This window comes from Plectropomus leopardus, chromosome 3 (genome assembly GCF_008729295.1).
Source record: "Plectropomus leopardus isolate mb chromosome 3, YSFRI_Pleo_2.0, whole genome shotgun sequence".
Lineage (NCBI taxonomy): Eukaryota > Metazoa > Chordata > Actinopteri > Perciformes > Serranidae > Plectropomus > Plectropomus leopardus.
In genome coordinates this window covers 27,478,479-27,500,701 of record NC_056465.1, presented here as the reverse complement: position 1 = coordinate 27,500,701, position 22,223 = coordinate 27,478,479, and the positions used below count along the sequence as shown (strand labels likewise).

The following is a 22,223-nucleotide window of genomic DNA, read 5'->3' as shown; positions in this document are numbered from 1 at the left end:
GTGGGCCTACATTAGAGGTCATGTTATCAGAGGCTGCGCCCTTTGCTGTTCATTCCAGTTAGCAGGAAAAAGCTTTTTCCACATGGAGACAGAACCTGTGTTCCTAAATGTCTGTGTTTAACAAAATAAAAAAAAAAGTTAAACACCAAAGTAAATCTTATGGAACATTATTTTTCTTTACAAAATATTATAGTAGAACAGCTTTCTCAAGCAGTTTGTGATGCATTTTCATCATCTAGATAGATAGATATTATTTTGAATGTCTTTGGCAAAATTCAAATCTATAATTTTAATCTAGATTAATCTAGATTAACTACAGGATTGCAGTGAGATTAATCTAGATTAAAAAAATTAATCTGTGCCCAGCACTAATATATATATATAGCAATATTGCATGTTGATAAAATGACCGAAAATGCAGTAGTATTTTATGGCGACAAAAGTCAAATTTTGACTGCTCCAAAAAATGGCTGAAAACAACATAGAATGCTTGTAGAGACACCTCATAGTGTACAAATTTTTTATGTAGTAGTATTCGTGGTTGTGTTTTTTGATTTGCGGTAATGTTTTGCAGGTCAGGGCCAACATCGAACATCTGAAAACCGCCTTAAATAACGTGCCAAGATACGCCATAGCATAGAATGTTACAATAATTGATCTTAATATAGCATGTTGAGAAAATAACCGAAATTGCCACACTATAGTGTTGCGATAAATGTCAAAATATGAAATATCCCCAAAACCGCTGAAAACAACTGAAAACCACCTAAAACAGTGTACGAAGACAAGTCATAGCATAGAATGCTGATGAGTGATCTTTCTTTATGCCGGTGGTGTCATCCGCAAACTTGAGCTTGACAGACTGGTAAATTGAGGAGCAGCTGTTCGTATACATGGAGAAGAGCAGAGGACAAAGAACGCAGCCTTGACGGGAGCCCGTGCTGATCGTTCTGCTGTCAGAAACATGCTTCCCCAGCTTTACCTGCTGTTTCCTCTCAAACAGGAAGTCTGTGATCCACCTGCAGGTGAAGTCAGACACGTTCAGCTTGGAGAGCAAAGCTGGGATTGTTGTGTTAAAAGCAGAGCTGAAATCCACAAACAGGATCCTAGCTTAGATTTCTGCCTAGTCCAGGTGCTCGAAGATGTGGAGAGCCAGATTGACAGCGTAATGAAATAAAATGCATAAACTAGCATGTCAAAAAAGCATCTGAAAACGACATAGCATACCTTGTCAAAACATGTCATGCATAGCCAGTCAAACAGTATGTTGAAAAGATGGTTGAAAACAACACACTGTAGTTTGTCTAAAAATGTCAAATTTTGACATGTCAAAAAAAGACATATTATACCCTGTGAACACATCATACAATAACGTGTTTAAAAAGTGGCCTAAAACATCATAAAATAGCATGTCAAAAAAATTACATCTTATTACAGTATGGCAAAAAATGTCAAAATATGACATGTCGAAAAAATAGCTGAGAACAAAATTAAATAGCATGTCGAGACACATGATAGTATAATAGTATAATAATATAAAAAACAGCCAAAAACATTATAATATAGCATGTTGAAAAAACAAGCGAAAACACGATAATATAGTATGGCGAAAAATGTCGAAAAAACAGCTGAAAACCATAGTATAACATGTCAAGACACGTCATAGTCTAGAATTTTGCAATAACGGCCAAAAACATAATATAGCGTGTTCAAATAAATGACTGACAATGACACAGTATAGTATGGCAATTTTGTTGTCAAAAAAGTGCTTAAACAACATATTATACTTTTTCAAGACATAGTATAATATGGCATGTTCAAATAATGGCCAAAGACGACATAAAATACAATGCCAAAAAAAAATGTTTTTCAACATTTACTATACTCTCTAGTTATTACATGATTTTGGACAACATACTAACTCATCTCTGGTGGGGTTGATGTGTTTTCATGATTTTGGACGACATACTATACTATGATGTTTTTTCATGGTTCTTGACGCCATACTATACTATGAAGCTTTTTCATGATTTTGGACGACATACTCAACTATGATGTTCTTTCAGTATTTTGGACAACATACTATACTATGACATTTTTCAAGTTTTTGGATTACATACTATACTATGATGTTCAATATTTTTGACATACTATATACTATGATAAGGCATGCCTGAAAAACTTCCCACTGTATACATTGCACACGGTGAGTAATTCATATAAAAACTGTTATTTAAGGAGTGATGTATTCCTTTTAAAACCAAATAAATACACTGGTGTCTTCTTTCTCTTACAGTGGCATTACAAACCTTCCTGAAGTTATAATAGAAGAACTACCCATCTAAGTAAACATTATCTAAATACACTGTCAAGCTCTGGTTTTTACAAGGTCTATTATGCAAGGAAACATCTGCACAGTGATTAAATACCAGTTAAACAACTGTCACACAGCTGGAAATGCCACCAAATAGTATTTATTGCTGTTGACAATGATACTTTACTCTCCTTAAGAGCTCTGTTTTCTTGTTGGCGTATTGGACTGACATGTATGCTCACAGAAGTTAAGGACAGGGATAAATGTAGAAGCACAATGAAAAGCACATAGACAAAGAGCAGACAGACATGCACGATCTGTTCTGTTTAGATGATCAGACCACTCAGACAGCTGCAAAGCAACACCACTCCCGTACTTCCAGAAAAGGTGCATGATAGGAACAAAATAAAACAAAAAGATTTTTTTTTTACTGTGCCAGCACACAAAATTATATGACAATTCTTGACTTCAATTATTTTTATGATTAATTACTGTTCTCTATTTTTCAAATGTTTGTGAGTATATAAATATGTATTACTGATGATGTGTAGTGGTACAAAGTACTAGCATGAGAATTCTTTCATACAACAGATGTTTTTTTGTGAGTTTCTTTTTTTTCTAGTTCTTATTGAGGGTTGGGGTTACTGGTACTGCTGTCATATTGGGCCCTATTTAGACAATCTATAGCGTATGGTGTAAAGCTCATGACGTAAATGCATTTTGGGCGTGCCTAAATCCAATTTGCTAGTTGAACAGCAGATAAGCTGGGCACTAGGTGCAGCGCACGGCGCAGAGGGGTTTTATTTAGACTCTGAATTAGTCATGGGGGGGTTTGGCCGAAACAAGAATCATGTCGTATGCTGTAAAACCCTCTGAGGCAAACTGTGTTTTGTGATAATGGGCTTTATAAATAAGATTGAATTGAATTGAAACTGAAATTGAATTGAGTTGAAGGTGCGCAAGCAGATAATTTGCAGAAGCAGCAGATATCCGCCGAAAGCAGCAGAGGTAAAGCAGGCATGAGAGGACCCAGGTCCCATCATTTTAGGAACCTCCATAACGGCCTTACAATGCAGAAAAGTGTACAATGATGTTAGGGGGAGGGGTAAACAAAGCTTGCTGCTCAGGGTAAAACATACGCAGAAAGGGGAGGAGCCAGCTGATCTCTCAGTGCACGTGTTGGTGCTGGCATATTTGGGTTAACTGGTATTGGCATATGCAGTTCAGCCACACGCCTTCCTTCGTCCTGTGATTTGCCCTCATTTATTTATGTCCAAGAGACATCCATGACGCATATCAATGTTGTGCAACACACACTTTGAGGGCTGTATTGTGATGTTCCACCTGATTTATCCAAACATCTGAACCTCATGCAAGAGCATCTTGCTATCTGCATAACCCGCCTTTTAAATAGCAGGAAACAGACTGCGCCTTTGACTTTGGATCGGCTTTTATTTGGCCAATGGTGCATTTGCTTTCTGTTGCCTCAGAATAGGAATCCACCAACAGTGCGCCTACCACACCCCACTTTAAGACCGACATGCCCAGGGGCGCACAGATAGGCGCAGGTAAATTTGTTATTTAAAGGATGTGGGCGTCAGGCGTTAAAATGACAAATACGCCAGTCTGACACTAGCAATGACACTCGCTGCGCCGTGTGCTGCCTAGAGATAGAGCCCATTGTGTTTCTGCTTCCAATAATCCAAATCTTTATAAATCCAATAGGTTGCTTTGTAGAAGCAAGGTATCATGTTCTAGGCTCTGCGTAGAAAGGAGATCTTGAGCGAGTCTGGGATGACTAACTGCTCAGCGTGGAGGACAGGGGGAAGTGAGTAGTGAAATGTGACAGGAAACACTCGCCGCACATCCATGAGGAGTTGTGGAGGCAGATCGTCAGAACGTCCTTTAAGAAGCCCCTAGAAAAGCAAAGACAGAGATCATTGACATGAGACACAATCCTTTAACTGGTAAACACACTGAAATATACCCAGCTGCAAACAATACCTGGACATTGCGGATAAAATTCAATGTAACTCTCTCATCAAGGTCACTGTTGGGAGTGTAGAGAGTCAGGATCTTCACAATCTGTGAAATAAAACAGAAACCAACAAGAAGTTTTTGCACCTTAACTGTACAACAGTGTGTAATCTCATTTAGCTAGCTGCAGACAGACAGAGACTCACCTGCTGGCTGGACAGGGCAGTGCAGGTCTGAACAAGAGCCTGTGCCTCCGCCTCCGTCTTTTTCCCAGCCTGCAGCAGCTGAACAGCCTGGATGAGAGGCTCTAGTGTCGCCGCAGCTCCCCCTGTCAGAAGACTTCGGCTCCGCAGCCACTCCTCCAGTAGACTCACATTGTAGCTTAGTGACAGGAGAAAGGCAGACTAATTAAAAAGGACTAAATCTTCACACAAATAACTAAACCTAAACTAAACTAGATTTAAAAAATAATAAAAATAATTTAAAAAAAAAAAGAATAATGGAAAAAAGGTGGCATGCTATGAGATAAAAGTAAAATGTCACGGTACACTATGCAATGAAAATAAGATTTAAAAAGTTTGTCATACTATACTATGACTTTCTTGCATGATTTTGGACGAACTACTATACTTAATACAATAAGTACAATACTATCTTTTTTTTCTTGATTTTGACAGGATGCTAAACGGTGATGTGTTTTATAGATTTTTGAGCTCATACTATACAGTTATATTCATTTCATTTGGTTTTGGGCAACATGGTTTTGCTATACTATGACTTTTTAATGACTTTGACAACATATTACACTATGATTTCTGAAGACATTCTATAATAGGGCCTTTTTTCATAATTTTTGACGACATAATATACTGTGAGGTTTTTCATGATTTTGGATGACATATTTTACTGTGGCGTTTTTTAATAATGTTGGTTGTCATACCAAACAATGCTGTTTTTCATTGATTTTTGATAACATACCACACCATAGTGTTTTTTTTCGTGATTTTTGATGACACACTTAATTATGAAGTTTTATCATGAATTTATGACATCTCTTCATGATTTTGGACGTCATACCACACTATGATGTATATTTCTGACTTGTGATGACATACTATACTTTGATGGGTTTTTTTCATAATTTGGGATGACATACCATACTATGATGGTTTCTTTTCATGATTTTGGTCAACATACTATACTATAACATTTTTTTATTGATTTTGGACGACATGCTTTAATTTGAAGTTTCATCGTGATTTAGCTTTCATTTCATATCCCATCAGGTTTTTTCATGATTTTGGTCGAAATAATATACTATGAATATTCATACAGATATTCCCTACCTGACAGAATGACCTACTCTATTTTTAAACTACATTTATAGATTTATAAGCTTTTTCTGAAGACATGTCCTACCTGACAGAATGAGCTACTTTACTTTGACTACATATCTACAGCGAGATATTTCTTATCTGACAAAACGATCTACTCTACGTTTTACTACAGTTATAGAGGTATTTCATCATTCTGATAGATAATTCTGATTTGAGAGAAGGATCTACTCTATTTTTTTATCTATGATTACGAGGGTCGTAGGTCATTCTTAGAGTTCTTCCCTACCTGACAGAATGACCTCCTCTATTTTAACTACATTTATAGCATAAGTGGGTCACTCTGATGACATTTCCTACCTAGTCGATTGAGTTATTTTACATTTAACTGCATTTATGGGGGTCGAATTTCTGGAAGAAAGCTGCATGCCTTTATACATGAAAAATGTTGCATTAATGTAGATTTTTCTGTGTATATTTCTACCGTATTTGCATGCCACGACTCCAGCAGCACATGTCTTTCCTAAGCAGAAGGCTGTTGAGAGCGGAGGCAGAAATATGGTAGGTGAGCTGATGGAAGGCCTGATCCATCTGCGTCGGGGGCAGAGCCTGGCGGGACAAAGCGGCGTGAAGGGCTCCCAGCTCCCTCAGCACCGCCGCCATTGTGGGAGCATCACCTCCCACGGTCCTGGGGTCTGAGCCTGCTCGTTTTCTGGAAGTTCCCAACTTTAATGCAGAGCCAGACAGACCTGGGATGGTCTCGCTCTCCAACAGAGAGGGGACTGAGGGAGAGAGGGAGCAGCAAGTAATTGGTAAGGGGAACAGTGGAGGGAAAAGCCCTAAAAACCCAAAATTATTGTCAAATATTGTCTTCATCTCTTAACATGTAATAGCTTTAATGGATTATTATAGCTGTTAAAGCTTTTTGTATCACTGCCTGGAGAAATCCACTTTTCAAGCCCCTGGAGGGTTTTGGGCAATTCTCCATCAAATTCTTTCCTTATGCATTGTATAATCTTGTTTTTTTATTTGAAGAAATAAAAAAAATCAGAAGAGAATGAACAGCATCAGTGTTGTCTTTGTTACAGCGGTACCTATGATGTTTTGGAGGCGTTTTTCAGTGATGGAGAGGAGCTGCTGATAGGCCTGGATACAGAGGTCACTGAGGGCGCGGATCACGTCACTCAGATCAACAGTCAGTGGAGCGAGTTCGTCTGAGTCAAGGGTCTGAAAAATGATAAGCCTGCATATTCATTCATGCATTAAATGATATCAATAAATCACAAACTACTATGTTGATTAATTATATTCAGCAGAGAGTTGACTGTGTGCAAGATGACACAGTCTGTTTTTTGAAGATACATTTGAGTCAATAAGATACAAATAATAATAAATACCTGTTTTGGAGAGTGCTGGGTCAACAGGTCGTGCAACAAATAGGCGTTTTTAAGCCACAGAGCTGTCATTTCCACATCGTTGCTATGTTTCTGCAGGGACAGAGAGAAAGAAAAGAGGTTACACTGACATTGGATATCAACACTAAATGATGAAGTGAAATTAATAACTAATTTCATTTACGTATATGTGTGTGTGTGTGTGTGTGTGTGTGTGTGTGTGAGAGAGAGAGAGAGAGTTGGACTTTGCTGCTATTTAGTTTGTCCTTTGGGGCCAGATTGCTGGTCAAAACAATCCAAAACAATCACATGAAAGTGGTTCAAAGTCAGCAGTCGATGCTGCTCTGTAAGTGACATGATGCGATCCGCCCTCACACATTGAACCTCAGCCATATGGTGCACCAAAGCAAACCCGGGTTACCTTCAGAGCTGCCTTCATAGCAGTGACAGCGGCGCTGCAGAGTGAGCGAGCCTGAGTCTGGTCTCCACTGCAGTCGGCCTGACGAACGCACAGGAAGAGCACGCTGGCAGGCAGGCCAGGAGGTAGAGACAGGGCAATGTCAACACGGATGTCTGGACCACAGACAGAAGAGAGCAGAAATGGCAGCGTAAACACAACCAGGTCATATTTGTAATATAGTTTTGGTTCATGTTTACGGTTTCCTGTCTCACCTGTGATGAGGTTCTTGATGAGCTTGGTTTCATCTCTCTTCCTACATTCCAGCAAACCAGTGACTGTTGCTGGCTTCGGTTGAGATGGACAGGAGGGCGTCACTGGGGTGAAAGCTGAGGGGACAACTGGAGAGAGAAAACGGTGCAACACAAACTGAGACAGCAGCATCAACAACAAAAAAATCATAAAATACACAGATGGAAGAGGAGACATGATAACTGGACAGTTGATACTTCATATGCTTTCCTACTATTTTCTGAATATGGAGTGGAAAGGGTCATCTGCTCTCAGTTGCATTTTAACATAATTTATAGAAGCAATAAATGTTAATGATCTAAATGTATCTGTATACTGTGATGTTGTTTAAGACTTCCTATTTCATGAATGTTATATTTTCAGTGCTAAAGAAAAAAATATACATTAAACATTTAATTCTGAAAGTGAACAGCAAACCAAAAGCTCTGAATTAAAGCTTTTAATAAAAGTGTACCTTGTGTCAGGAGTCGTCTGAGTGAGACTGTGTTTCTAAGCTCCTTCAGCTCTCGCCTCAGTCTCACACACTCCTGCTCTCTGGCCTCAAGTAGTTCCTTTAAACACAAACACACTCACATTTAGGATTTGTGTCTCATAGCTAATGATCTAAACCTCAAAGACTTTCAGTCAAAACAGCAGGAAAAAGCTTCAACTTTTCAACAAGATTACTAACAGCTGGTATTTTCTCGCTCCTACTTCATCGAGTGTTGAGTGATTGTTTCAGACAGAAGTGATGAGTGATTAGTGAAGAGGTAAAAAGAGACTTTGGTAAAGATGGAAGCATAATTAATTAAGTCAGGGGAGGAAAAGGTGAAACATCAACATATGTACTAAAAAGAAAAGATCATTAAGACTCACTGAGCTGATTTCTTAATGTTTACATAATCTTTTAGCAAAACCCTTCATGCACTACGGATGACGGATGTCCTCATAAGTCGATACCTGTCGCTGTGCAGCGGAGGAAGAACTGGAGATCACTTGACTAAGCTGACACTTCAGAGCTTCCAGCTCCTCCTCCCTCTGAATGCTCTGGCTACGCAGCTGGCTCTCCAGAAACCTGACTCAGACGAGGGCAAGAGGACCACAGAGTTCATCCACAAAATATAAAATCGCAGCATTAAAGCAGCAGTGTGTAGGATTTAGTGGCATCAAGTGTGCTACTCTTCCGAGCATATAGTGATCAAGATAACAATGGCCAATGGGGCACGAAAATGTGTCCAGATAAAATACAAGTAATGAAATTCAGCGAACCTATTGAGCCCTGATCAAGCCTGAGGAACAGCTTGCTGTTACTCATAAAATAGGTCAGAGTTGAGTGAAGATTTGCCAAAATAAAGCCAGGGCGAGCAGTTTTCCAAATGACACATCACTTAGCCTGCTTGCTAATGCACGCAGAGGGACATTTTCATTTGGAAACACTGAAACAATCTGACGTTCCATCACTCGTTCATATCACATCCAGTTAAGAAGAGCTGGTTTCAAATGCAAAAATGCAAATGCCCTGTCAGTGTTTGGTTTGTTCTGGGCTACTGTAGGACAAAATGGCAATATCTGTGGAAGAGGACATGGTAGGTAACAATGGTTCATTCTAAGGTCATAAATACACAATGATTCTTATTTTCGGGTGATAATAAATGTATAAAAACATAGTTAGGAATATTATATACCATTTGTGCCAATATATCACTCTAAATCCTACACACATGACCTTTAAACTGAAAGGGAAGCAAGCTGATACACTAGTGAGAGACTGACTTGTTGGCCACTCGCACAGCATCGTATGCATGTGCCAGGTCCTCTCCTTTCATCTTCACTGCCGGGACTTTGGCCACATCCATCCTCTCCATCAACTGGTCCTGTCAATGCAAAATGACCTGATTAGATTGTGCTGCAAGTTGAAAAAACACCCAGATCCTGTTGGTCAACAATCACAAAAAGGGGAAAAATGCTGCAAAATAAAATGTATTTGAGCTTGAGGTAGGTTTTGTGACATTTCTCTTTGAGTTTCCGACTCCTACACTCTCACCATTGGCGTGTCGTAGCTCCAAACTGAGACTCTCCTCTCCAAGGAGGGAGACGTCACACTGACCTTGCGGACCTCCTCTGGAGAAGGGAAGGCAGATGGGAAGGGTGACAGTGAGAGCGGGGTGAGAGACTGGGGTGACAGCGGAGTGGGAGATGGAGAGAGAGGAGAGAGAGGCTCCAAGCTGAGACTCTGACTGGAGTCCGTCCTTCTGTGGCCTCTGGTGCGCTGTTATGAGGAGAGAAAATACCCTTAGCAATGAGGATGAAAGTTTTTCGATGAAAAGGTACTTTTGTAAAAGTATTTAAGCGTGTCTGTAGGTGTAGTTATGAACCTCTGTGAGCAGACTCATCTCTCTGAGGTTGTCGTATCTCTGCTCCAGTCTGGTGAACTCTCTCAGGAGACCCTGATACTTTCTCCTCTCTTCATCCAGCTCCGCCCTCAGAGCTGCACTCGCCTGAGACACAGCCTGCTGCACACGCTCTGCACACACAACGAAAAAAAACAAAGGGTGATAGAAAAACAAAAGGTTTACCTATGAAATAATACAGACTGTATGATGCTGCAAAGTGGGAACTTACCTTCTTCTGCATTTTCTTGTTCAAGCAAGCGAGCAGAGATATCGTCTCTCTGTTTGCAAAAACTTTCCTTTTCTCTCTGCAGAGCTTGCAACTCCTTAAAAAAATATGAGAAAATAAACAAAACTCCTGAAAATCATAATCTGATCTTAAAACAGCTGGTCAGGGAAAAGAACATTTTAGCGTTGGGGTGTCCACAGGTCTCACAAGCTTAAATTTAATGCTTTTTAAGACCCTTTCAAGAATATTTATTGACCAAATATAACCCTTTCAAATCTGAATCTCCATCCCTTTCCTTGTGTTGTCTTCAGATGCTGAAAATTTATGTCAATATGATAATTCAATTCAATTTTTAGCACTTTTTTCCCCAGGTAAATTTTTTCTTTGTTTTTTCTTACTCCTCTTTTTTGTTTTTTTTTTGCCTTTTTTTTTTTACATCTTATTAATATCTTGCATCTTGCCATTTCTTAAGTTGTTTATTGCCTTCTTCTTCTCTCTATTCTTCTTCTTCTTGCCATGTTTTTGAAAGAAATAAAGCCAGTTCACTTAAGTTTCAAAGGGTTAAGACTGATTTTTGCGCAAATTATCTATTTCTTATCCAAGCAATGTAGGTAAGTATTAATGTAAGTAGTAGTGAGTTATTTTAATGTACATTTTACTAATGGGTAAGTGCAAGTATAGAGTAGAGTATTAAGTTAAGATGTAGCTTTAAAGACATGTAACATAAAACCTTCATAAGGAAGAGCTTGACTTGTTTTGAAAAGCAAATTACAAAATGCATGAATAAAATAAAATTAAATGTTTGTTGCAATTCTGACCTCACAAATGCAAAGACCTTTTATTAACTTTTAGGGCCTAATATCTAAAAAATAATATTTAAGATATTTTAGGACTTTTTAAGGGCCTGCAGACACCCTCATTTCAGGACATCTGGTATTGTTTAATTATAACACAAACACCAGCACAGAGTAAAATGTGTCAAGTTATTCTTGGGTTAGTAGACCTACTTGTGTGAGTTGCAGGATCTCCTGGGCAGCCTTCTCCTCAGCTCTCCTCCTTTCCTCCACCTCCTTCTCGCTGATGACTGGGACAGGCTGAGGCTTCTCCTGTTTCTGGCTCTCTAGTTTCTGTACCGTCGCCCTCAAAGCCTCCAGCTCAGCACGGCCGGCCTCTCGCTCTGCATGCAGGGTGTCTCTCAAAGCTGCGCTCTCCCTGGCCTGTACATAAAAAACATAAGTTTATCCAATAAAAATGACCTCTTGAAACAGGCGTTTTAGAGCTTACAAGGATCACATCTCAGGATCAAACTCTTCACCCACCTGCTGGTCCGCTCTCAGCTGCAGCTGCATCAGTTTGACTTCCATGCCCTTGTTGAGCTCTCTGTACCTCTCCACTGAGCGGGCCTCCGTCTTTAATTTCATCAGTTCTCTCCTGGCGGCCCTGCGGCGTACGCAGCACTGCATGAACACCACCGCCATACGCACTCGCCTGTACACCTTCCTCGCCAACCACCCGCGCACTCTCGCCTGAAGCAACACAGCAGCTCGCTCCTCCAACAGCTAAAGAAGGAGCATAGGGGTTTACATTTTTCAACAGGTTATCTATATATAACTTAACTCTTCTAAACAGATCAATGTCAAAGAAAAAGGGGTTAAAAACTCATGGAGCGCAGACGAAGGTTGTTTTCAAAGTAATAATTAGGCAAGTAATAATTCGGGCTGTAATAAAATGCTGACCTGTCTGTATCTGCGGCGTGCCAGTGTGCCCCTGGTGAAGGCCTGGATGGTGATGGTGGCCTGTCGGATCATGAGGAACAACTGTCTGACCACCACCATGCGGTAGGTCTTCTGAATTACTAAAGCAGCCTTAGTGTAGCGCAGGGTCAGGGCCAGTCTGCAGCAAGAATGATAAAAAAAAGAGGTGTAAGTGTAAAATATTTATATTATATTTAATTTAAAGCCATGACTTAAGGCCATTTTGTGTCGGACAAAAAAATGACACAAAACAATATCAAACAGACACAAAATAACCACAAAAAGACACAAAATAACCTTAAATATACACAAAAAACACAGAGATTACAGAAGACACAAAATGTCCTCAAAGTGAGGCAAAATGACATCAAACAGGCAAAAAATGATCTCAGACATACAAAACAACCACAAAATAACTACAAAATGACTATAAAAAGACCAAAAAACCCACAAAGAGACACTAAAAGATGCATAATGACTTTCGTGAAACAACAACAACAAAAAACAATGCAAAGTCTGTGTGTCCTACTCCTGTGTTGGAGCTGCGTCTGGTAATTTTGTTTTGTAAACTGATAAAGTTTACACAAAATACAGAGGAATAACAGGCATGGTACTATTTTTCTAGTTTACACAGATGATTGTACAGCGTAAAATACTTTATAGCTCACCTGAAATAGTCCCAAACGTAAACCTGGCATCACTAAACCGAATAAATCATTAATGCCTTTAGAATATATTATAAAATATATTGTATATTCCCCTTCAAGAAATAAAATGGCTCAGTGTACCAGATAGAATATATTTATCTTTCCCTCTCTCTCACACACAGACACACACATATCCTTTTCTCTCCTCACCGTCTGGCCAGAGCTCCTCTGCAGTATCTCTGTATGGTGACAGTCGCCCAGCAGATCCTGGTGTATCTGATCCGTGCCAGCCATCCTCTGACCCGGCTCTGGATGATCACAGCCGCAACACGCAGCCGCTCAGCTCTCAGCCTCTCCAGAAGAGCCACCTGACCAGCCCGGAAAAATACTTTGGTCTTTCCAAAGCAGTACTGGTCTGGGTCTGTGATGAGCTGAGGCAGGGTCCGTCTGCAGGAGGCCTGAGCCTGCTCATGGCTCTGAGGACCTGGAAGCAGAAGACGGTACCTGCTGAAGAACTCCTCGTACGTCCATCTGGAAGATTTTGAACAGAAATCTTAGAAAGTTTCGTCATTTCTGTTTCATACAGTTTGTTGAAATTTGTTTGATATTTGCTTTGTTCTTTTTTGGTGATGCATTTTTAATTGTAATTTAATTGGATTTTACCACAATTACGTTGGAGTATTCCGCTAAAGTCTAAGTGCTCGATCTGTATTACAGCTTTACAGAAAGTTAGATGAATGTACTCGCCTGGATGGAAAACCTGCAGCACTGATGCGAATCGTCTCCAGCACCCCACAGGCTCTCAACTGCTGGACTGTCCTCCTGGGGTCAAACCTAACAAAGCAAGTCTGTTAGGCTGTTTGGTGCACACAGCAGGTGTCGGCAAAAGACAAAATCAAATGCATGAATTTGTAATTTTGCAAACATAGGCTGAACAAAGTCATACATAAAAGGTTCTTTGAGGTCGTTGGGTTTAATGCAGCGGACATAGTGAGGAGTGGTGCTGTTCAGGGTGTCCATTAGCATCTGTAGGGACTGACGGAACTAAAAGGCACCAAAAACATTATGTTGTTTTAATATTGCTACACCAAGAATTAACCATTTGAAAGCTAAAAAAATTGGTTTGAATTTTTTCAACATGGGGAGAATGCAACAACCAACTTATAAAGACAAACAAAAATGTAATAATGTTCCAAAAAAATTATCAGATAATAATACGATATATATATATATATATATATATATATGTGTGTATATATATTACAATATTTTACTGGGCTTTTTTTCTTATTTTTTGGATAATTTTTTTACAGTCCTCCCCTCTTTTTTAAAGCTAATTTTTAAGTACTTTTTTACTGGTTTCTTGCAATTTGTGGTACATTTCTTGTCAAGTCAGTCATTGCTTTTCTCCCTATGTTTTCAAAAGAACTTGAACCATTTTGCTCTGGTTTTAAAGGGTCAAATAATTTGTGAACGAATGAGAAAACTGATGTCAATCCAGGTTTTAAAGGGTTAAGTGAACCAAAAAACACCACACACAACCACACAACTACACAAACACATCATAATGGCTCACCTGGAAGCCCACCGTCAGCTTATGTTCTCTGGTGGCTCTTTTCCCTGAACGAACACTTCCATTAGCCACAGAGGAAACGTTTCCCTGCTGCTGGAACAACTCAGCCACTAGCTCAGACTGACACACACATGAACACACACACACACAGACAAGTAAGTGATCCAACAGTCACACTGACACTAATGAAAATTAAAATGTGACACATATCTACCTGACTGGCTTTAAGAATGTTAATGAGCTCCTCAAAGACTGTGTCTCGATTCTTCCCTAAAAAGCCATCGCATTCATACTGCACCTGATGAAAAAAGGGAAAAATGGTTAATTTACTTGAAAAGAAAATTTTTCAGTCCGAAAACAGATATCATTGCATGCAATTATCCATGTGCACTTGGTGGAAATATTTTTTGAACTGTGTTCAGTTTTGCGTCTAGTTTGTACTATTTTCATTGTTCTTTCTGCTTTATTTATCTTTTAGATACCTTGCTTTGATATCTCTTTGCTGTTGTAATAATGTAAATTTCCCCTTTGTGAAGACTAGTTAAGGATTATCTTATCTTCCTTAAGCTTTTGTGTGTTGACCTTCAATACTCACTGTGTCAGCGAAGTGCAGAACGATGAAGGCACTGTTGGACATGCGAGGTTTCTGGAAGTGAGGGTGGGGCTTGCCGGTCAGGTGTTGGTCATACAGCTTCCGTACCCAGCTCTCATCTGAACCTTTGGGCATCTGATCGTAAACACGGAAATCGATCACTGAGGTTTAAGCGTGGGAGAATATCACTAAAACCAGCAAGTTAAAAAATAAAAAAAGATCGAGTGCTTAAAAAAACAGCCATTTTTAAGTTAGCATGCATGTGAAGAGACAGATAAAATGATAAGACGTGGAGAGGGGAAAGAGGGATGGCATGACTGACCCTGCACTCCTCATCTAAAAGGTCAAACAGGCCCAGTTGTCCCTCTATGAGATTGATGCACTGCTGATTGTCACTGAACTCAATCCTGCTCCAGGCCAGCTCCTCTCGGACGTACTCCTCCTGCTCGAGGTGGAACACATGCTGCACACGAACACAAAATAAAAGCATAAAACTTAAAGATTGAAAAAAAATTAAATACCTATAAACAAATAGTTAAAGAAGGCAGATTACACACAGTTAGTTTTGCTATAAAGAACAGATTATCACAGTCTGTGCTTGTTTCTCTCACAACAGGGAGGCCACGATAAAGCAGCATTTCCTCCTGCATTTCGATACAATAAGGAAGTTTTATTCCCAAAAATCAGATCAATATAATGTAATTTTGAAAACCTGTTCAAAAACCTCTAAAAAAAAGTACACCATACTGCAGAACAGAAAGAGTATGTCACACATGACACCATGACATCACAGCCCCATACATGTTTTGGATTTTAGGCATTTCCAGGATTTTAGGATGCTTCTCAGATTTTAGGACATTTCTAGGATGTTAAGACATTTCTAGGATTTGAGGACATTTCTGTGACATTTCTAGGATTTTAGGACCTTTCTCGGATTTTAGGACATTTTAGGACACACACACACTGGTAGTTTTTTTTTCTTAACAAGTTCTGTTTTGATGCTGTTTTATGCACTCTGGCATCTTACATATACTTAAAGTACAAAAACAATTCCCAATGTGAATCACTTTATTTTTATTGTGAATTAGAAAGTGGTTGGGGGGCCACCCATCACCCTATCAGGGGCCAGATTTGGCCCGCTGACTATAAGTTAAGTATCACTGCCATAAGGGTTTAATAAAAATATTTGGCTACTGGCACGTGCAAGTACAATGTCTCACCCACCAAAACGCAGAGGGACAGAAGACATGTTGTCTGCCTGTCACATGACTTACCCTGTTGAATTGCTGTTGCAGTTTTTCATTTGCATAATTTATACAGAACTGCTCAAAACTGTTCCGGTCAAAGGTCTCGAATCTGCTCAGAGAGAGAAGACTTGTCAGTCCAACTATGAAAACACACTTCTGACTAAACATAAAAACAGACTTTGGAGTGTAATAAAGCCACAATATATATATATATATATAATATATATATATATATATATATATATATATATATATATATGTATATGGTGTCACAAAGCTCATCACTCACCCATAGATGTCAAGTACACCGATAAAGGATTTGGCCTGTCCCCTCTGGCTCCGCAGAGCAGAGTTGAGCCTCTGGACGGTCCATGTAAACAGCTGACCATAGATATGTTTGGCCAGTGCATCTCTGGCTTCTACGGCCTGCTGGCCAGGCACAGGCTTGACCAGCATCTCTCCCCCTACAGCCAGTCTGCGATGACACAGCCAGTGGGCCATCTGAGGGCCCTCCACTCCTAAGAGCTTAGAGAAGACATCCAGAGGACGGTCATCTGCCTGGGAAATGACAAAAAGGACTTAGATTATTCACTGACAGAGCAAACAGGAAGAAAGTTTAGAGAGAAAAAGTTTTTTTTAAAGAACTCCAATTGAAAGGAGACACTGAAAGTAAATTTCTCACATCTATGTAGCTGCGGTCAGAACTTCTTCCACTGGCTTGAATGTTGACGTTCCCCAGGTGCAGAACAGCTGACAGGATCCTGAATAGCTCCATCTGCTGGTCAGGCTGCACACCTGCAATTTCAACAAATACATTATATTAAAGGTTTTAACCCTTTGAAACCTGGATTGACTTCACTTTTTTTGTGCTGTGTTCAGAAACCTTTGACAAGTATTTAAACCTTTAGAGCCCAAGCACATTTGATTTGAATTCTTTTGAAAAAACACGGGGGGAAAAAGGCATTGAGCAACTTGCCAAGAAAGTGAAATTAGTCGATTTAAAATTTTTTTTTTTTTTTTTTTAAAAAAAAGCTAGGTAAAACCTTTGTTGCATCCTCAAACATCATAGTGCGTGCATTGTACTTGTGTGTGAGTGCAATTACTCTACCCAGGATGGTGAAAGCACTGCGAGTGCGTTCAAAGTCCGACAAATCATCAGTACCAGGAATCTCCATCTCTCCCCCCTGCCTGGTGTAGTGGAAATGCTCAGGTGCATCTGCAGGAAAAACACAAAGCAAAGTTAGCAACCTTCACACTACAATATACAAAACGTTATCAACACAGTGACTGGACAACATGCAAACATGGTAACATTTTGAGAACACAAGCTGAGCGGGTTGTTTGTGATGAAGTCTCACCCAGTTTCAGGGATCGCATTTCAGGCAACTCTCTGGAGGCACACAGCTGGTAGAAGATGTGGTAGTTCCTCTCTGCTGAGGCCTTACATGCACATAAACATACGAGTCACAAACAGCAAACATTTCTCATCTTAATAAATAAATCATTTTTATGTCTTCCTTGTCATTCTTGCAAAAGAACTTACTTGAAAGACAACCCTTGACTTCTCCAGTAAATACGTCCTCATGTTTGCCCCAATGATGTCCCCTTTTCTGCCAAAGCCAATCTCAATGTACTTCCCAAAACGACTACTGTTGTCATTCCGGGTGGTTTTAGCATTTCCAATAGACTGTAGACAAAAGTGTTATGTATCTTTAAAAAATATTAATATTTGACAGGAGAATTTTAATTTCTAAGTGACAAATCTGTCCAGCTAGTCTTCACCTCCATTATTGGGTTGGAAGAAGCCAGAACCTTTTCCTCCACGCTGGTCTGCTGTGCTGCTGCTCCTCCAACCACAGCAAAGTATCGCATGGTGAATTTGGCCGAAACCGTTTTCCCCGAGCCAGACTCTCCACTGATGATGATAGACTGGTTTTTCTCCTCCCTGTACACACAGAAAGCAAAACTAGCACAACTGATACAGTGACATTATCCTCAGACCATCAGTGTTGTTGCAGAACACCAAAGGCAATTTTTTTAACTGATGTACATTTTTACAGTTTGAAAGGTTCGTGTTTTTTAACAATATTTTTATTGAAGTTTTAACTACACAACAAAAAACGAAAATTTCACATCAATATAGAAATGCACATCCCCTCAAACAGTCACACACTCTAAAAGACAAAAAAAAAATTAAAAAATAAAATGAAATAAAATGAAAAATGACGGTAACAATTATTATTATAATAAAAGTAATAGATTATAAATCAGCCAAAATATATAAAATAATTGGTTAAAATGATAAATCAATAAATAAAATAATAATTATGAATAAATAATAATCATCATCATCATGAAAGTAATCAAATACATGGAGATTTTTAAAGAAAAAAGTTTTCTAGTTGTCATAACATAATGATAATAATAATAGTAATAATAATAACATAAGCTTTATTTATATAGCATGTTCCTCAACAAGGTTACAAGGGAGGCAATAACAAGACTTCTAGCCTTTCACATCTGACCTGGTCATGGTGCGGTAGGCTTCCTCGGCCACAGAAAAGATGTGAGGTTCCATGTCAGCCATGTCCTGACCGCTGTAAGCATCAATCACTTCCTCTCCATATATAGGGAGCTGGTCATAGGGATTGATGGCAACCAACACAATACCTGGGGGACAGGATAAGAAAGACACATCAGCATAGGACATGGATTTATATCGGCCCCCAGGGACTGTTTGACGTATTTTAAATGCTTTTCATTATTTTTTTTTTTTTTTTTTTGATAATTTTGGTTATGTTCATGCATATGCAATAGACTTTGGCAAGGTTGTGTATTTTTGCTTAAACTTTTATGCTCAGCTCCTACAATAAGTCTAAAATACACTGTGTACACAAAATGGTTACATTCATACTGTGAGGTGAAAACTATGTGCCAACATATGTGTGTATTATCTTGGGTGTCATTCTGGGCTTTTGTCTTGGAATCTGTAATTTTTACTATTTTCCATCTGATGATGTCATTTTTTACCATATTTGGCATATAGAGAAAATACATGCTATTTTCACTGGGTACACTGGCATAACCAATATTGCTGCTAAACACTGACATATCCTAAGCTGTGATTTGAAAAAAATCTACTCCCTTTCCCTCTCTAATGTTTTTTTTTAATTTGGCACTTTGAGCACCAAAAACTGAGTGCCGTGTAGTTCCAATAAATTAATAAGACAGACATCCCTACGGTCGATTATCTCCCACATTCAGTAACTCACACCAAAACAATCTAGACTGATAAATTACACTACAGGTGAGAGGAAAAATATGTATTTTTAATATAGGAGGGAACTGTCCCTTCAACTTCAACATTCACAATGTCTCTCTAAACGCAAATCCAAATCAAGAAAACTTTCTAGAACCCACTGTTTGTTTACTCTAAATAACTCTTAATTATTGTAAATAAAAACGCACAGTCATGACAAACACATATTTAAGGTAAACAAGGAGAGTGATTGTGTCTAAATGGGCAGAGTGACTTTTGGAAGACCTCTGAAAAACGAGTCACATCTTGAACAGGTGGCGGTGAGGGAGTTGTTTCCCTTGGCTGAACCTTTGACCCAGTGTAATAAAGTTAGTATTATGAGCTGTAATCACACAGACAGAAGCACACAGGAGCTTCCTGCTAACGGCGTAAATCTGAACTGTCACCAGTGTCGTCCCTTTTTAGTTGTTTTAACTCGACTTCCTTAAAACTCCCTTGGCCATCTGCTTTTACCCGTGCAGTGCTCACCACAGTATGTGTAGATGCTGCTGTAGTCCAGGAATCGAACCCGCAGGTTGTGCAAGACGGCAGGTTCATGTAGGAAGCTGAGAGCTGTCAGATCATTTTCCCCCTCCAGGATGTCCGGGTTCCCCAGTGGTGGCAGATCAGAGGGAGACGCCACCGGGTAACGAGCCTCCTACCAACAGAGGAAAGTTAGGAGATCTTTTAGAGAGACAGAGAGGACAGTGGAGCTTGGCATATGTCCGGGAGGAACACGCTACATGGACAATATAATGTACAGTGTGTCTCACCTTTCCATTAGGGAGCTGTAGCAGTACATATTTCTCTCCAGGACTGTAGTCCTGAAGGAGCAGGGCTGACACCCAAACTGCATCTGGATCAGGAACCCACACACTCGCCCCCTATAGCAAGAGAACATGGATGTACAAAACTAAAATTAAAATTAATAAATAATTAAGAGGGATAAAGATACTGCAGGTTGAACACACTAACACACTTTTCATGTCCTGGAGCCCCTTGGAGCACAGTAAAGAAGACATTTTTATTGCATAATATGTTATTTTCTGTCCCGACACTGTTCAGGTACATGTTAAACGTCCTGGCCTCACCCAGACCAGATATTTGTCACCCATCAGCATAAAAGGCTCCTAAACAGTGTTAAAAATTAACACCGGTCATCCTACTCTAAATTGCTTGCATGGATTAGCCATTATCTTCTTTAAACATATCTAAATCACTTATTAATGTATTCATTTTACAAATGAATTCTCACTCTTATTTTTACCATTTTATACATTATTGACCATCAAGTCTACTGAAATAAGGATTAACAAAAATGTTTTAGCAGATTTTTCACAGTAAATTTATCATTAACTGTAACATAGCAGCTAAAAAATCCAGAGGGGTGATCATTCAGGCACCAAAACATATTTTATGAAAATTTTTATATTTGGGAAAGGGTGTAGACACCATAATGCTACACAATATTAATGCTCACATCATGAGCAATGTTTGTTTTTGTACCATTTCTCTTCTTTTAAACAGACTTACAAGTGCTAAACTTTGCAGCAGAAAAGAATGACATTAAAAATGCATAAAGAAATAAATCAAGTCAGTCTTACCTTGCTGTATAGCTCCAATGATGTCATTATATCTACTTCAAAGCATGCAGGAGGACTTCATTTTAAGATAATCAAAATCAGTGACATCTACACGTCCCTGTGGAGGGAAACTGTCTGTATCCTCCACACCTCTGCAGAGGAGCCACTTTGCGTCCTGGTGACAGTATTTTGCACTTTGTCCGGGCTGACACAGAGGCATGAGGACTGTCAGGTTAACTGTTAATCTGTGGGAGGATGCACTGACTGGATGGAGGGGTTTCTCCATTTGAACGTGCAGAGGGTGAAGCATTACTGCCAGGCAGGGAGGCCCTTGGAACAGTGATTCCTGCTATTTTTTAATAACGGACCCCTTTCATATCACTGAGTGAACTGAAGACCCTTGACTAAGGGAATTCTGATAGATATTATGCATATCATTTTCAATACATAGCAACAACTGCACAGAGTAACCGATGAATTGTAAAATGAACCACAACAGAGCAATTTGGATGAATTCAGAGCAGATGCTTTCCACTGAACATTACATTAGTTTTCCTGATATATGCACTGACTTTTTGCAAAATTGTTTTGTTTTTTTAAATCACCCATACCTAAAACGCTTCCTTTTTTTTTTTTTTTTTAGAAAAACTTTTTTATCCCTTTATCATGGTCATTCTTCTATTAGCTCTGGTTTCTACTACTTTTATAATGCAGCTCAAGGTTGTTAAACAGAAAGTGAAGGCTCTGTGAGCTCAACTAGTGTTCAGATCTTTACTGTGCCCGTTCACCTTGAATAATCTAAATACATTTTTTTTAAAAATAACTTTATTCAGTTTTCTACACAGAAATGAATAAATATAGGCTTATTGTTTATCATATGCAAATGTTTTTTTAACACCTCTTGACGTAATGAAAGCCTCAAAATCCCATGTGACGCTTCACTCTGTGCTGAACAACCTTGTCAACTTGAACTAATATAATGGTCATGCAAAAGGAAGAGTGAAGTATTTCCCCAAAAAGAAGCCTGTTAAGTATGTTGTTTAAAACAAAAAAAAATAAAACAGAACTGTATAAAACGTTAGTACAAATATCAGGAAAACTCATCTCTAATGCAAAATTTACAGAAAAGTCAGCTCAAAATTCATCCAAATTTCTTGTTTCATGCAAATTTCCTGCAGCTAAGTATTTGGGTTAAATGTACAG

General features: G+C 39.1%; 1 protein-coding gene across 1 annotated transcript; it reads right to left on the bottom strand.

The window, feature by feature from the left end:
• Positions 1 to 3,914: 3,914 nt before the first annotated feature.
• On the bottom strand, positions 3,915 to 21,068 carry si:dkey-110c1.10 (unconventional myosin-Vb). The gene is made up of 35 exons (XM_042513947.1): positions 21,042 to 21,068; positions 20,211 to 20,321; positions 19,927 to 20,095; positions 18,665 to 18,809; positions 17,922 to 18,084; positions 17,683 to 17,826; positions 17,498 to 17,579; positions 17,248 to 17,355; positions 16,822 to 16,934; positions 16,429 to 16,697; positions 16,167 to 16,248; positions 15,215 to 15,355; positions 14,896 to 15,027; positions 14,515 to 14,598; positions 14,304 to 14,420; positions 13,674 to 13,771; positions 13,475 to 13,561; positions 12,938 to 13,258; positions 12,063 to 12,219; positions 11,646 to 11,885; positions 11,334 to 11,543; positions 10,330 to 10,423; positions 10,083 to 10,231; positions 9,752 to 9,976; positions 9,481 to 9,581; positions 8,668 to 8,782; positions 8,183 to 8,279; positions 7,692 to 7,817; positions 7,441 to 7,592; positions 7,023 to 7,112; positions 6,720 to 6,852; positions 6,110 to 6,407; positions 4,498 to 4,672; positions 4,319 to 4,399; positions 3,915 to 4,230 (listed from the first exon to the last, which is right to left on the bottom strand). Exons 1-35 carry the CDS (start codon positions 21,066 to 21,068, stop codon positions 4,069 to 4,071), a joined length of 4,998 nt encoding a protein of 1,665 aa, XP_042369881.1. The 3' UTR covers positions 3,915 to 4,068.
• Positions 21,069 to 22,223: the final 1,155 nt, after the last annotated feature.

Excerpts from the sequence above, each read along its gene's own strand:
- si:dkey-110c1.10 (XM_042513947.1), bottom strand. The coding sequence starts at position 21,068 with ATGACATCATTGGAGCTATACAGCAAG. Across the intron at positions 15,356-16,166 it reads TGCAACAGCAATTCAACAGG|CATGTGTTCCACCTCGAGCA; the intron begins GTAAGTCATGTG and ends GTTCGTGTGCAG. Across the intron at positions 6,853-7,022 it reads CCCAGCACTCTCCAAAACAG|ACCCTTGACTCAGACGAACT; the intron begins GTATTTATTATT and ends ATCATTTTTCAG.